Source organism: Rhineura floridana, chromosome 4 (assembly GCF_030035675.1).
Source record: "Rhineura floridana isolate rRhiFlo1 chromosome 4, rRhiFlo1.hap2, whole genome shotgun sequence".
Classification (NCBI taxonomy): Eukaryota; Metazoa; Chordata; class Lepidosauria; order Squamata; family Rhineuridae; genus Rhineura; species Rhineura floridana.
The window spans coordinates 23,357,776-23,372,202 of record NC_084483.1 but is presented as its reverse complement, the minus strand read 5'-3'; the positions used below and the strand labels follow the sequence as shown (position 1 = coordinate 23,372,202).

Genomic DNA, 14,427 nt, shown 5'->3' with positions numbered 1-14,427 from the left:
GTGCAAGGTCCTTTCACAATAGTCACACCATGCCCCCTCACAGCCACATCCCCTTGCTCTGCACCTTCTTCCCACAGTAGGCATTCCTAGGAGCCAATCATCATGAAAAGAGTGTTAGCTACTGAGAAGAGTCTTCTCAGTGGCTGGCTCACCCTCCTTTACTCTGATTGGCTCCAATGAACAGGAAAGGACAAGGAAATGTGTTGGAGGATTCTTTTTAGTGGCTAACACACTCCTTTCATGCTGATAAACTCCTAGGGCATTGGAGACGTAAGGACCTGGTTGCAATCATAATCATAAAAAGGCAAGGGGTCTAAGATCCTCAGACCCTAGATGACTACATCTCTGTCTTAGGCTGCAATCCAATACATGTCTACTCAGAAGTAAGTTATATTGGGTTCAATCTTACTGACTTCCAAGTGATTGCAATACACACTTACCTGGGAGTCTGTCGCATTGAACCCAATGGAGTTTATGTCTGAGTAGTCTGGAATTTCAGCCTTAATCTCAGTGCTGCCCATACAGAGTTAAGCGAGCCTCAACGCCCATTGAAATCAATGAGAGGCGCGCCTCACTCTTCATAGGATTGCAGTCCTGCCTGTTCAACAGGATTTACTCCTCCCCCCAGGTGAAAACGCACAGGATTGCAGCTGCAATGCACAACCCGGTTTCATTTCATTTCATTTCATTCCATTCCATTCATTCTCTCTTCTCTCTTTCTTCCCATGTCTGACTGAGGGCAAAGGGTGTGGCGGAGAGAAGCATCAACGGACGTGCCGAAACTGCAATGCCTGAGGCAGGGCTGGGCATGTCATTTCCCTCTTTAGCCGGAGCAGGCGGGGCGGCATACCTAGAACTTTAACCTCGCCGCTTGGGGGTACCCTTTTGTCTGGCTCTGCGCCGTAGAGGTCCCGCTGCCCGAATCGAGCCATGAACGGCTGCAGCCCAGACAAAGAGCAGCCTAGCAAGGACCAGCCCAGCTCCTCCGGCGGCAAAATGGACCTTTCCGAAGAGGAAGTGGCCGTTGCTGAGCAGGACTGGGAAGCGGCGAAGGCAGCCTACGAGAGCCTCTCCTCGACTAAAAGACCCCGACCTGTGAGTGTGGAGGGCGAGGGCGGGGCTGGTTTACACAAACACAAAAGCGCAGCGCACTTAACGCAATTTCACTCGGAAGCAAGAAGTCGCATGGACTTCCAAGGGGCTCGGCTCCTAAGGAAGCGTGCAGAGGATTGCAAAGCCCTTCCCTTGCTTTCGAGGGGTCGAGCAAACGGCGCAAGCGATCCCTTCCTCCTCTGCCCTGAATGGCTGCCCCGGCTTCTCTTCGCTGCTTCTCCTCCTCCTCCCTGCCTTCCAGTGACTATACGCCTCTTGCTGTTTTTCATGTAGACTGTCACGCTCTCACACACAAACGCGCGCGCTTCCCCTTCTCCCACGCTGCCATTTCTACACCTTCAGGTCCTCCTGACTATTCCATTTATTTGTATATTCGCCGTCTTCTCTTCGTTATTTCCCTCTTTCTCTCCCGCAGCCCAAGCCCCAGAATGCCATCACCATTGCTGTTTCCTCCCGGGCTCTCTTTGACATGGCGGAAGAGAGGAGAATCTACGAAGAGCATGGCGTGGAAAAGTATGTGGAGTATCAAGAGGCAAATGAAAATGTCACCCTGAAGCCTGGACCAGCTTTTGCCTTGGTGAAGGTAAAGGAACTTCCTCAGAGGAAGTTCTCTTCCGTGGGAGCTTTTTCTTGTCATTCGCAGTCTCCCAGAGGCACAGTCTTCCCCCGGTCTTCCTCTCCTTTCCCCTGCCTCTGCCGAAAGCAGGTCGGCTGGATGTTACATAAGCCTACTGCCAGATGCACTAACAGCCAGAGCAAGGCACTGAAAGATGGCTCCCTGGCTGCTGTGACGGGAAGGAAACTTCCGTGAAACCAACAGCACTAAAGAGGATGCTGGGAGCTCCAGGCCACTTGTAAGTGAGGGGCTGGAGTATTAAAGGAGCACACTGAGATAGGGTTTTTGGTATACTCTGGTGAATCTCTTTTAAATGACTAGGCTCACGCTATTCAAACAAGCTAGGGCGAGAGACAGGCAATGCTTGTAGGAAACTGAAAGTGAATGTTGGTTCCCAGAGTGCACACAGAAACACTTCTCTCTTCCCCGCCCCCCATCGTCTCTGATTTTGTATACTTCTGAAACTATCCTAAACCCTGCAGAAGCCAATCACTGGAGGTGAAAATGAGATGTGTGTGCGCGCACTGTAAGCAGTGATTCCCTTTTTCAAACTGCCTTGTGGGGGACGGGACACCAGCATTGAAAGACTGAGCTCCCCTTCCAAGCAGAATCAACATAAACTGACATGACCTAGATTGTTTAAAAAGTAAATGTATACTTAGGAGTTAAGCTTCATGCATTTCAGCAGTCCTTGAATATATCACAATATTTCAATCCAAAAATGTGTTATATTAAAAAACAAATTCAAAAAATGCACATTTAAGTTCCTTGTCCAGTAGTTTTGAAATCCTCATTTATTGTTCAAGAACTCTGTGGGCCTTGGGTCCAAAATCCTGCTTAGTGCATTTTTTGCACTTGTGCCTGCATGGAAAACTCTGCAGCATCCTCAAGTTTTGGTCCACAAGGTATAAATCTATTAACAATTTTAAATGGTATTAGCAATTTAAACAAGTAATCTTGTTCACAGAGTGGCTGAGAGGGTAAAAAGGGAGGGAACTTGTAACCCACCCTGAGCTCCTTGGAGGCGAGGTGGAATATGCATATAATAAATAAACATAGACTATAGGCTAGAATCTGTGACTTACACTTGTAAAAGTATTCCACCCGTGCTCATCCACTCCATCCTTGAATAATTGGATTTCCTTTCCTTGAAAACTGGTGCATTTTCTGATGCTCAGTTTATGGCTTCCTGCTTTTCATTAAACATTGGGCTTGCTAGGCTGGATGGAAAGCAAGCAGAGAGTGAGATTTCAAGCATAAGGGTTGCTCTCAAGATGTATGCATCAATTTATGCTATTTCTCCTATCAGCCATACTTTGTAGCTTAATGATGTTTTAAGACACCATCAACTGTGTAGTAACTTTCAAAGATGTGTGATAGGGCCAGAGTAGCTCTAGTTCACTATTTGCCAGAGCTAGATGGCCAGTTGGTGTTGTAATTCAAAGTGGTCTTCTTGTTTAGGTCTCTCAAAATCCCTTCTAAAGATACTGCTTCTATAGCAGTGTTTTCCTATTTATGTTTTTGTTTATTTGTCTTATGTCTGTAGGACTTTGTCCAGCCTGGCATGCTTTCCTGTGGTCTGCTGAGACCATTGTGCAAGAGCATGGCATAAGCTGCACCACATTCCATGGCCAGACACTATTTAGGTCTGCCCTGGATTTCTTCTGTGAATCCTTGTTAGAGGTACAGGCATTCCCATTTACCAAGGATAGACAGTATGGTGCTCTCCAGTTGCCAGTGGTTTTCCAGACGTTTCAAACCGGAATCTTTCCTGGCTATACCTGGAGATGCCAGAGATTGAGACTGAGACCTTTTGCATGCAAAGCACATGCTGTGCCACTGAGCTATGACCCTTTGCCTGATTCCATTAATATGTTAGAACCCATCTCAAACCCATCTCTTTCCCCCCTTTCCTTTTTTATGTTGATGTGTCTGATTTATTGGGGTAATATATGGGTTTACGTGCACAAATTCAGCACTGATTAAGAATATTCACTTAAAAAAGGACCCCACAATCATGTGAAAAGGAGGCATTTGTGTGCAGGAAATGGATGGTGACAGGAAAGTGAGGGGCCAAACTCAAATGGATCAGGGACTAGAACAGGCAATTGACCAGCACATCTAAATTGTCTGTTCTAGTTCCTTGACTGAGAGGGGAAATCTCTTTCATTCTTTGTGTTCTTTTGTTGTAACTCTTGCTCGCTGCCTGCCCACTTCTCTCTAGCTCCTACAAACCAATGACCGGCATGGCTGGGCTCAGACGTGGAGCACAGGGCTGTGGAGTTGGTATGTCAAACCTTCGACTTCGACTCCTCTATTTCTCTACTGTCCGACTCCAACTCCGACTCCTTCATAAATGGCAAATGTATATTAATTTTTCTACTGTCTGACTCCGACTCCTTCATAAATGGCAAATGTATATTAATGTATTAATATTAATATTAAAATATTAATTTTATTTTGAAGTCGGAGTCAGTACATTTCTACCGACTCCGACTCCACCCAAAATTGCTTCTGACTCTCCGACTCCACAGCCCTGGTGGAGCACGCATGCTCCTCCCTCACCCTCTAATGTCTACTACTGCAAAACAATTGACAGGAAATCATTGTGCCGCAAGTTTTCTCTAGCGCAATCAACTTTGCTAACTGTTGCTTGCAGTAGCAAGGAAATTCACAATGTGTTTATGTCGAGTTGTGTGTGTGTTGTAATATTATGATGCTTGTCGTAATGCCTGATGATACCAAGGAGAAGGAAGAAAAGACAATTCAGTTTGCAGTAGTTCATTGGGTTGAGAAAGGGCTAAAGGTCAAAAAGTTTTCAAAGCAGTTTAGCACACAATGCACGAAAGGAACTTGCAGCTTTTAATGGAAGGTTTTTTAGCTCAGTGGAAGAGCGTCTCTTTTGCATGCAGAAGGTCCCAAGGTCAGTCCCTGGCATCTCTTCTGAAATCTTGAGAGCTGCTGCATAGACAATACTGAGCCAGATGGACCAGTGGTCTGAGGCTGTATAAGGCAGCATTCTATATTCCTAACTCTTTTAAAAAGCAAGATAGGCAGCTTTGTAAAGTTCTCTGTAGTGTGTAAACCCTTCTGTTCCCTTCATGTCTTTCACATTTCCATGCAGTAGTGTTTACAGTATTCTGCTTAGTAACTGGGTCTGCTGGGAAGGATTCTCTTTCTCTGCCTGCCCCCTACACAATAGATGCCAAGTCGAAGAGCCTTGGGTATGCTGATATGCCGCTATATGATAGCTAAGTTACAATAAATCTGTAATCATAGGTGTCCAGACTGAAAATCTGTGAACTGCAGAATGTACATTTTTTAAGTATTAAAAGGTGGAGTTGGGTTTGATCCTTTTGCAGCAAGAACTAGCAAACTCCATGACAGGTCAAGGAATAGAATTAGTAGAACAAACTATGTAAGTTGAGCTGGCAGGTGTGTTCTTCTTCTAGGCCAGCCTTTCCCAACCAGTGTGCCTCCAGATGTTGTTGGACCACAACTCCCATCAGCCTCAGCCGGCATTGCCAATGGTCAGGAAAGATGGGAATTGTAGTCCAACAACATCTGGAGGCACAGTGGTTGGAATAGGCTGTTCTAGGCGGAGTCTCACATGCCCTGATTAGATCTCAGCTCAGTCAGCTAGCACATGCTACCTAAAAGCATACCTTACGAATCTGTATCTTTCTGCTGATTCTGAAAAAGTCCAAGAAGCCATAGAAGCAGGTTTGCATGGGTTTCTTTCTTTGCTTTAAGAAAGTGTGCATGTATATACGAGTGTCCAGGGGTCCCCAGTCTTTTGGGGGTGGGGACACAATTTGAATTTTCAGAAAGTGCTGTTGGCACCAGTTACAAATAGGTTTGCCACCCACAGGCAGTGGAGCAGGTGAATGCCCGACTTCGTGAGCTGTATCCGGATGAAGAAGAGCTGTTTGATATTGTGCTCATGACTAATAATCATGCCCAAGTAGGGGTGAGACTTATCAACAGCATTAATCATTATGGTGAGTCTGGAACTATACATTTCTGTACATCTGGCTGTGCTACTGCTACATCTTCTATTTTTATTTGATATCTATATACAGCATATAACCAATATTTACAAGGCTACTTATATGCTGCATTTCCTTTAGCGTTAGAATATATTTGCGGGGACAGGACTTGCTTGCATCAGTTTCACTTGGTATAATGGAACTTTTACTTTCACATACATTATCTTGCATAGAATTGTTCTGTGGAGTTCAATTTATTCCTTGCTTAGAAGTTACACCCAAGCCACCATGCTGTACTCCAAAAATTCAACCTGAATATTTTTTTTTAAAAACCTGACTGTTTCAGATTTGTCATGGGGTGGGCTTCTGTATCCCCGCTGCCACATTGTCATACTGCTGTGCACCAATGCCTGTCAACACAAATCCAAAGGGAGCTGGGTTTGTGGATTTGTGTTTCTGGAATCCAACAGAGAGTAGTGCAACCCTAGATTGTGTGTGTATAGTTATGCCTGACAAGGTTTACTTGCCAGATGTAAGATGCCATCATAACTCCAGTGGCAGAGGCTTAGGAGGTACCACAGATTAATAGTCTGATTAAACATCTGGTACGCTGGCTAAAATACAGCATGGTTTCACTCTCACTCCGCATCTTCTCTCCTATCTTTTCCTCTGCTATCCCATTCACGTCTTTGTCATATGTCCAGTGTCCCTCATCCTGACCTTGATAAATGGCTGGATCAGGAAGCAGTGCAAATGAAAACTACAAAGGCAGAATTGTGAGAGGAGGAGCATGGAGGTCATAGGTGGAGTGGAAAATGGTGGGGGGGATTAATTAATGTAAATAACATTATTATGGGGGTTCAGAGTTAGGACATATTACCTGGGGTGAGGAACCTGTGGCTGTTCAAGACGTTGGGTGAACTACAGGTCCCATCATCTCTGTCCATTGGCCATGCTGGCTGAGGCTGATGGAAGTTCTTACATCCCTGAGCTCAGATAACCAGCTAGCTTGTTTCTGACTAGCCAGGCTATGGGTTTTGTTTGTGGATTGTGGTTTTCACTTACCTATCCCTATTTGTTTTTAAAGGACCAAGACTGTTAAAAACAAAGACAGATTGTTATCCTAATGCAGCAGGTATGGGGACCCTTTGGCACCCCAGATGTTTCTGAACTACAACTCCCATCAGTCCCAGCAAGTATGGCCAATGGCAACATCTGTAGGGCCAAAAGTTCCCCACACCTGTCCTAATGCTATCACTTAGCAGGAGATTGTCTTAGTGGAAAAAGAGAGGACTCTCATGGAAGGGTTAACAACAGGGTGGAATGGAGCATGGTGGTAGGGGTTGCTACACAGGAGTTGTTGTCAAATGGGAACTCACATGGGAACTCACAATCCCAGGCCAGTCTGGCCACTATCAAGATATAGCTATCTGTGCTCAACTGTACAGATTGGGGAGAAGCCAAATGTAACAAATAGCTTTTGTCGCTGGGACAGAATTAAATGCTCATTCTGTATGGATTTTTAATTGTAGTAATTGTATGTAGCAGTTTACAACAAAACTTCATGAGGTTGAGTCTGTCCACACAAAACCATAACTGCAGTGTTGCTCTCCTGCATAGTTGTGTTGAGCTGATCCCTTCCAGATTTATGCAGCTGTGTTGAGGTGATAGCAAATTCACACTGGATTGAAAGTATCTCTCATTTAAGCTAGTCCCCCGTTTTCCTTCCAAATGAAAACACAACTGCAACATAGTTGTATTGTAACAAACCATGTGTGTCTGTGCATCAACTGGGTCTGAAACTTTTTTTTAAACCAATCCAGGTCTTCTAATCGAAAGGTTCTGTATGACTGGAGGAAAGACTCCTATCGGCTACCTAAAAGCATACCTTACGAATCTGTATCTTTCTGCTGATTCTGAAAAAGTCCAAGAAGCCATAGAAGCAGGTTTGCATGGGTTTCTTCCTTTGCTTTAAGAAAGTGTGCATGTATATACGAGTGTCCAGGGGTCGCCAGTCTTTTGGGGGCAGGGGCACAATTTGAATTTTCAGAAAGTGCTGTAGGCACCAGTTACAAAATGGCTGCCATAGCGGGTGCGGAATAACAAAGCATGACTGCTGTGGGGACATGGCATAATACAAAATTAGAGAGAGTAGTCATTGCTGTCCTGTCCTCCATTCCCCCCCCCACCTTCCTAAACAATCTCATGCTTGCCATGGAAAGTCAACTGTGTCCTGCTGGTCCCATTTGTGGAGGTCGCAAACTATTGATATTACGCACACATACTGATGCTGTTGCTGTCTAGTAACAGGGAGCCTCCTGTACCAGGAACAATTCACAAGGCAGCCACACCACACTCACTCATATATATATATATATATATATGGACACAGACACACATTCATACATTCCAACCCCTTCTCCCCCCTTTCTCACACACACACCTATACACACTATAAATACATCTCTCCCTTTCTCTACTGAAGTGCATCTCTCTTAATCACACACTCACAGCATGCTTGAGCAACCCAGCCACCGCACATTCATAAAAGCCCCTCCACAGGCAAAGGAAGTACCTGTCATTGAAAAGGAAAAAACATGAGGGCCACCAAGAAAGGCCTTTATTGTCACCATGTTGGCGGTCCCTGTAGTTATCTAAGTATTGATTAACTGAGTCTGCCACTTGTTTTATTTACACAAGTAAATACACTTACATCCACACATACCTGTATGGTTTGAGTAAATCACTTTCTCAGGATTCCTTATTGGAGATGGGTATCTGCTACCACTCCATATCAACCACTTAATTCCAAGATAAAGAATACCTTTCTGAGAAGTTGCTAAGGAGAATATTCTATAATGGCAAGTCTGTGGCTGACATTGTTTCTGGGCATTGGATTTTTCCACCCTCCCTCACATCCATTCCTTTTTAGTTCATTAGTTTTAAGGAACATTTAGGCACATGGAGTACATTTGAGCTGTAGAATTACCATCTATCTTAAACACCAGCAAAAAAGATACTTATATTTGAAAACAAAAATAAAGGCTTCAGTAGAACAGGGAGCTTGGGAAAGCAAATGAAGATAAAAAAATGTTCCTCATGTTTGTTTTGACTCAACGTGGCTATTAGCTTTGCAGAATCAATCAAGGCTTAACAGATTAGTATGTTAAAAGGCAAGATCCTTGCATCCCTCTAAGGAACATCAGTTTTCCCAGGATTGGCACAAACAACCCTCTTCAAAATTTGTTGGTGGACAGAATTCTTTTGGGGTCCTTGACCAATCAGGTTTGCAGGAAGGGGGGTTGAATGCCACTTGTAGATGTGTGAATAGCCAATGGAGAAGAGGGTTTTGAAGATGTCCTTCCAGGTAGGTGTGTTAATTACTGGACACAGATGAGATCAGGAAACAAGATTGGTGCTTATCCACAGAGGATGGTGCCACTTACTGAATAGTTTGTCTGATGCTTAGGAAGGAAGCATGAAGGAATTGAAGGGATAATAGGCATGAAATAGAATCCCTAATACACCTTTTACAGTTTCCTGGAATGTGACTGTACCAGCCTGCTCTCAGGACATCTAGGGGTAAATATAATTGATAGCTAATGTATCCAAAAGCATTTCTCTATCACAGATGTAAAGCTTAGCACAGGGTTGTTGTGGTCAGTATAGCCCAATCAAAAAGTGAATGAGGAGCTTTTACTTTTCCCTCCAAGTTACACACATTTCCTTAAGGAGGTTTAAGAGGGGCTTTGAATGCTTGGGTCATTATTAGTTCTATCAAAACTTGAAGTTGTCGAAAGAACAACAGGGGTTGCCAGTGTGTAACCCACTGATGCCACTGTGTCTACCAATACCTCCTATGGTGCCCACAAAAGGTGTCAGTAAATATTCTCTAAAAAATGCTCAGTGCATGAGAGAAAGCTCTTCCTGCTCAGTTCCTGTTTGCACTTGCTTAGGATCTCTTACTCTGAACATTTCAGTGGATGACAAGATCAGACTTCATCCATTCTGAACAGAGAAGAGGTGCAAAGGGATTGTCGTGGAACAAGTACAGCGGTGGTTATCATAGAGTAGAATCACAGAATCATAGAATAGTAGAGTTGGAAGGGACCTATAAGGCCATCAGGTCCAACCCCCTGCTCAATGCAGGAATCCAAATCAAAGCATTCCCGACAGATGGCTATCCAGCTGCCTCTTGAATGCCTTCAGTGTTGGAGAGCCCACTACCTCTCTAGATAATAGGTTCCATTGTCGTATGGCTCTAACAGGAAGCTTTTCCTGATGTCCAGTCGAAATCTGGCTTCCTGCAACTTGAGCCCATTATTCCGTGTCCTGCACTCTGGGACGATCGAGAAGAGATCCTGGCACTCCTCTTTTTGATGATGGGGGGCATGCCTGTATCATTCTACTGTTTTTAGATATGGCAGCCAGTTTGTGTTACACCACGACCCCATGGCAGCATTGTGTGACTGGTGGTGTCCATGGCACTTTTTAAAGATTTCTAAAAGCTTGGCAACCTCTGGCCCCAAAAGCTTGGCAACCTCTGCAATTGTGCACAAAATACAGAGGTATGAAAAAGCATCCTGTTTGCCTAATTTAGTCTGATTGCAGAATTTGGAATTGAGGATAGCAGAATATGTACAAACTTGAAAACAGCCTGCAATCAGAATCTATGTGAGGTTATGCCACAAAGGAAAATAATGAAGAGCATCAAAGGGCAGGAAATTAGAATCAATTTAAGTTCAGAGGCCCAAACCCTGTTCCCCAGATATGCAAGAGAGAATCAGTATAAAGACAATATTCCTATAGGCTCAGGGATAATGGAGCCCCAGGTCGTGGGCTGACATAAAGAGTGGTCTTATACTAAGTACACATTTCAAGTCTACCAGTACAAGACTGTCCTTCTGGGCTTTCATCCAAAGAATTCTACAGACATCTGTAGAAATATAATGGTAAGGTATTACCTTTCACTGGACCAATACCTGTGGGTTTAAGAAAATGAAAGTTTTTAAGTTACACACAGTTCTTAATCAGAAATGATGAAAATATGGCCATGTAGTAGGTAGATTTGATTGGATGTAAGAAATGCATGTCTCCCAAACCTATGTCCAGTGGGGCTTACTCCTATGCAATTGTGCAAACAATTGCAGCCTTACAGCACAATCCGATGCATGTTTATATTCAGAACATTGTGTTCAGTGGGGCTTATTCCCTGGTGTGTTTAGGAATGGAGCCTTAGTTGTTGTAGGAAGGCAGTGGTTTAGTCAGAAAATACATCAAAACACATAATTCCATAAATTACCACTAGGATATTAGCAATTATTACACTGTTAAGAGTAATGATGGCCCTCATCTTCTATAAGATACCAGTACAGGCTTCATCCTTTCTGAAATCTTTTTGCAGGAATTGCTGCTGCCACATTGTTTACTGGGAACAAAAATGTCCCTTATGATGACAAGCAGCTCCGAGTGGCCTTTGATGGGGATGCCGTTCTGTTTTCTGACGAGTCTGAAATAATTGTGAAAGAACATGGCCTGGATAGGTTTTTTGAGCACGAGAAGTTAAATGAGAATAAGCCTCTGGCACAGGTATGGTGGTCAACGTTTGCATTTTTCTTTGCTATTCTCATGATAAATGCTCCCATGCTCAACAGTGGTATAATTTTACTTCATCAGTTATTGGAAGCATTAACAAGTGTTGAAACATCTGTGGAAGATTTTCAGATCAGAAACAGGTTCTTTAAAAAAGAAGCAGAATTGTAAATTCCTGTCTTGAAAAGGCAGGATACCCTGGCAAATACAACCACATGTTCAGTCTCCAAAGGAGACATGAGAAATGTCTTATATGGAGCACGTTTTCTCTAATGTTTTCTCTTCTGTTTAATGTTAACTGCATCTTGTAGTTTAAACCTGCTGCTGCTTGCCCTCATGCTGTGTACGGCGGGGATAGGGAACCTGAGGCCTTCTAGGTGTTGCTGGACTCCAGTTCCCACCAGCCCCAGCAACATGGCCAGTGGTCGGGGTGACAGACACTGTTCTTCAACAACATGGGGGGGCGCAGAGGTTCCCCATCCTTACTGTAGATAAATTGTCTGGATCCAGAGATGGTCCAGTATTCAGACAAAGCTTCTGCACTCTGTTCATTTTCACTGGATAGTTTTTGTATATATCCCTTTGTTCAATGGATTTGGCCCCCTCCATTGAAGTTAATAATAACTTTGGCCTGCAAGGGTATCTGTGTGTGCATTGCAGCCCTTACAGCTTCAATGTATTGAATGTTGAGTGGTGGTGTACAGTCACTCTGCTTCTTTCTTTAAACATGGGTGAGGCTCTATGATGCTTAACTTTAGGTGTTGTCTATTATGTATCTTACGAGTATTTTATACAACATGTTGTGTTTAAATTGTTGTAACTCACCCCAAATTGTTGAAACAGGGATGGGTAAAAATAATGAGTTAAAGGAAATTAATTGTATTAAGTATGAGAACACTCTGCTCAAGGGAAGGGTTGTAGCTCAGTGGCAGAGCACATGATTTGCATGCAAAAGTCCTAGGTTTGTTCTCTAGCATCTCCAGATGTGGCTGGGAAAGATTCCTGTTTGCAATGCATGCCTGAAACCTTGGAGAGCCTCTGCTAGTCAGGTCAGATAATACTGAACTAGATGGACAAGTTGTCTGATTCAGCTTATGCACCTTTTCTCTAGTTAAAAGTTTTCTTCCGCTTTTGTACATTTTACAGCCCTCACAGTTCTCTTCTGAATCACCAGACTCCATATGCTAAATGTGTTTCTGATATTTTGTGCCTTTAGGGTCCTTTGAAAGGTTTCTTGGAAGACCTTGGAAGACTTCAGAAGAAGTTCTATGCAAAGAACGAACGGTTAGATTCGCCAATCAGAACTTATTTGGTGACAGCTAGAAGTGCTGCTAGTTCTGGAGCCAGAGTGCTGAAGACTCTCCGCAGCTGGGGAGTGCAGATTGATGAAGCCCTTTTCCTTGCAGGGGCACCCAAGGGACCAGTCTTGGCAAAAATCAGACCTCACATTTTCTTTGACGATCAGATGTTTCACATAGAGGGAGCGCGGCAGCTGGGTACGATTGCTGCACATGTGCCTTATGGCATAGGGCAGAAGTACCACAAGTCCAAACTGAAAGACAGCCCTACCAAAAATTAGTTGCTTTTTTAACTTAGCCTTGGATGTGCTGTTAAGTCTGAAATTTCCATACTTGAACTTTTATCAAAATTTATATTTAAGTGTGACCTCCAGTTTCCTGATCTATTTTTAGATTACATATATTTTTTACTATACATATTTTTTGGGAAAAATTAAATATATACTCCTAAATAGATTAGTTTCAGTTGACCTTTCTAACTTGGGCTTTGTAGTATTGGAAAATATTAGGATTGTACTGTTTGTTCTTTTCTGCAGGACCACAGAAATAGCACAACACTGCACATATTGCTCTGCACAAACTGCATGCAAGCCATGGAAGTATGAGGTTTTGTATGTGTTACTGCTTTATTGGATACAAGCTGTTGTCCCCTGTGCACATACAGTTGAATCTGCAGGATCCAAGTCATTAGAATGTAATCCAGAATAAAATCAATAATGATTCCATTTATTGGATTGAGATGCAAATGGCACTCCTTTTATTCAGTAACTCTGAATAGCTTCCCAGTGCATTGTTTAGAACCACCAATTAGTAAATATCAGTTGCTGATCTTGTGATTTAAAAGATACCTTCTCTCTTTTGATGATCCTCCGTGGTGCAGAGTGGTAAGCGGCAGTAACGCAGCCAAAGCTGTGCTCATGGCCGGAGTTCGATTCCAACGGAAGGAGGAAGTCGAATCTCCAGTAAAAGGGGTCGAGGTCCACTCAGCATTCCATCCATCCGTGGTCGGTAAAATGAGTACCCGGCATATGCTGGGGGGGTAAAGAAAGGCCGGGGAAGGAACTGGCAGTCCCACCCCATATATACGGTCTGCCTAGTAAACATTGCAAGATGTCACCCTAAGAGTCGGAAACGACTCGCACTACAAGTGCGGGTACACCTTTACCTTTACCCCTCTTTTGAAACTACATGTCCATTTTAATAAAAGCTGGTTCTGGAGACCATCAGCTTTTTTCTATTTATTTTAGAGTCTGTTAAAGAAGCGTTCTTGAACTTCTGAACAGTTCTCCAGCAGAAGTAAACTATGCATATTTTTAGTTTGTTGTTGGAATGAATGCAGCAATCATTATATCCTTACATAGATATGGGACTTCGAGGCCAGTATTTCTAAATACTTTTAAATGGCTTATTTAGTTTGTGTAACCACTGTGCTATCACTGAATTAGATTGACAAAATGCATTAACTGGGATTACATAACAAAATCATTTTTCAGATTGTCAGGTATGAATTGTTCCATGAGAACCATTCCTCTGTGTCCTTGTTTGAATCATTTTCTTCTCTGTACCGTCTTAAAAGTCTGTGCTCAAACTGTACACATGCCTGAATACAACGTCCCAATGTACCTTCCTAGAGTAGAAAGTAATATAATTTTATTTTCTGGTGTCATGTAGTTCAGTCAGAAAGGCAAAGTCCCACTGAGGTCTATGGGACTTAATCACAACTAAAAGTGCATAGTATAACCGTGGTAGAATCCTATAAAACCTATTGCTGATACACAAGAAAGAGGAGGGCACCTTTCAGTGTTAAGCATTAGTGCAG

At 43.3% G+C, this 14,427-nt stretch overlaps 1 protein-coding gene across 2 annotated transcripts; it reads left to right on the top strand.

The window, feature by feature from the left end:
- Positions 1–646: 646 nt before the first annotated feature.
- Positions 647–13,828, top strand: NT5C1B (5'-nucleotidase, cytosolic IB). Of its 2 annotated transcripts, none has more exons than XM_061622648.1 (6): positions 647–1,095; positions 1,529–1,696; positions 5,601–5,730; positions 7,542–7,664; positions 11,123–11,307; positions 12,527–13,828. In XM_061622648.1, the coding sequence occupies exons 1-6, from the start codon at positions 931–933 to the stop codon at positions 12,887–12,889; spliced, it is 1,134 nt and encodes a 377-aa protein (XP_061478632.1). In that variant the 5' UTR covers positions 647–930; the 3' UTR covers positions 12,890–13,828. The 2 variants fall into 2 exon arrangements, with proteins under 2 accessions (XP_061478632.1, XP_061478631.1); XM_061622647.1 differs by lacking the exon at positions 647–1,095 and adding an exon at positions 1,155–1,353.
- Positions 13,829–14,427: the final 599 nt, after the last annotated feature.

Excerpts from the sequence above, each read along its gene's own strand:
- NT5C1B (XM_061622647.1), top strand. The coding sequence starts at position 1,186 with ATGGACTTCCAAGGGGCTCGGCTCCTAAGGAAGCGTGCAGAGGATTGC. Across the intron at positions 5,731-7,541 it reads CAACAGCATTAATCATTATG|GTCTTCTAATCGAAAGGTTC; the intron begins GTGAGTCTGGAA and ends AAACCAATCCAG. Across the intron at positions 11,308-12,526 it reads AGAATAAGCCTCTGGCACAG|GGTCCTTTGAAAGGTTTCTT; the intron begins GTATGGTGGTCA and ends TTGTGCCTTTAG.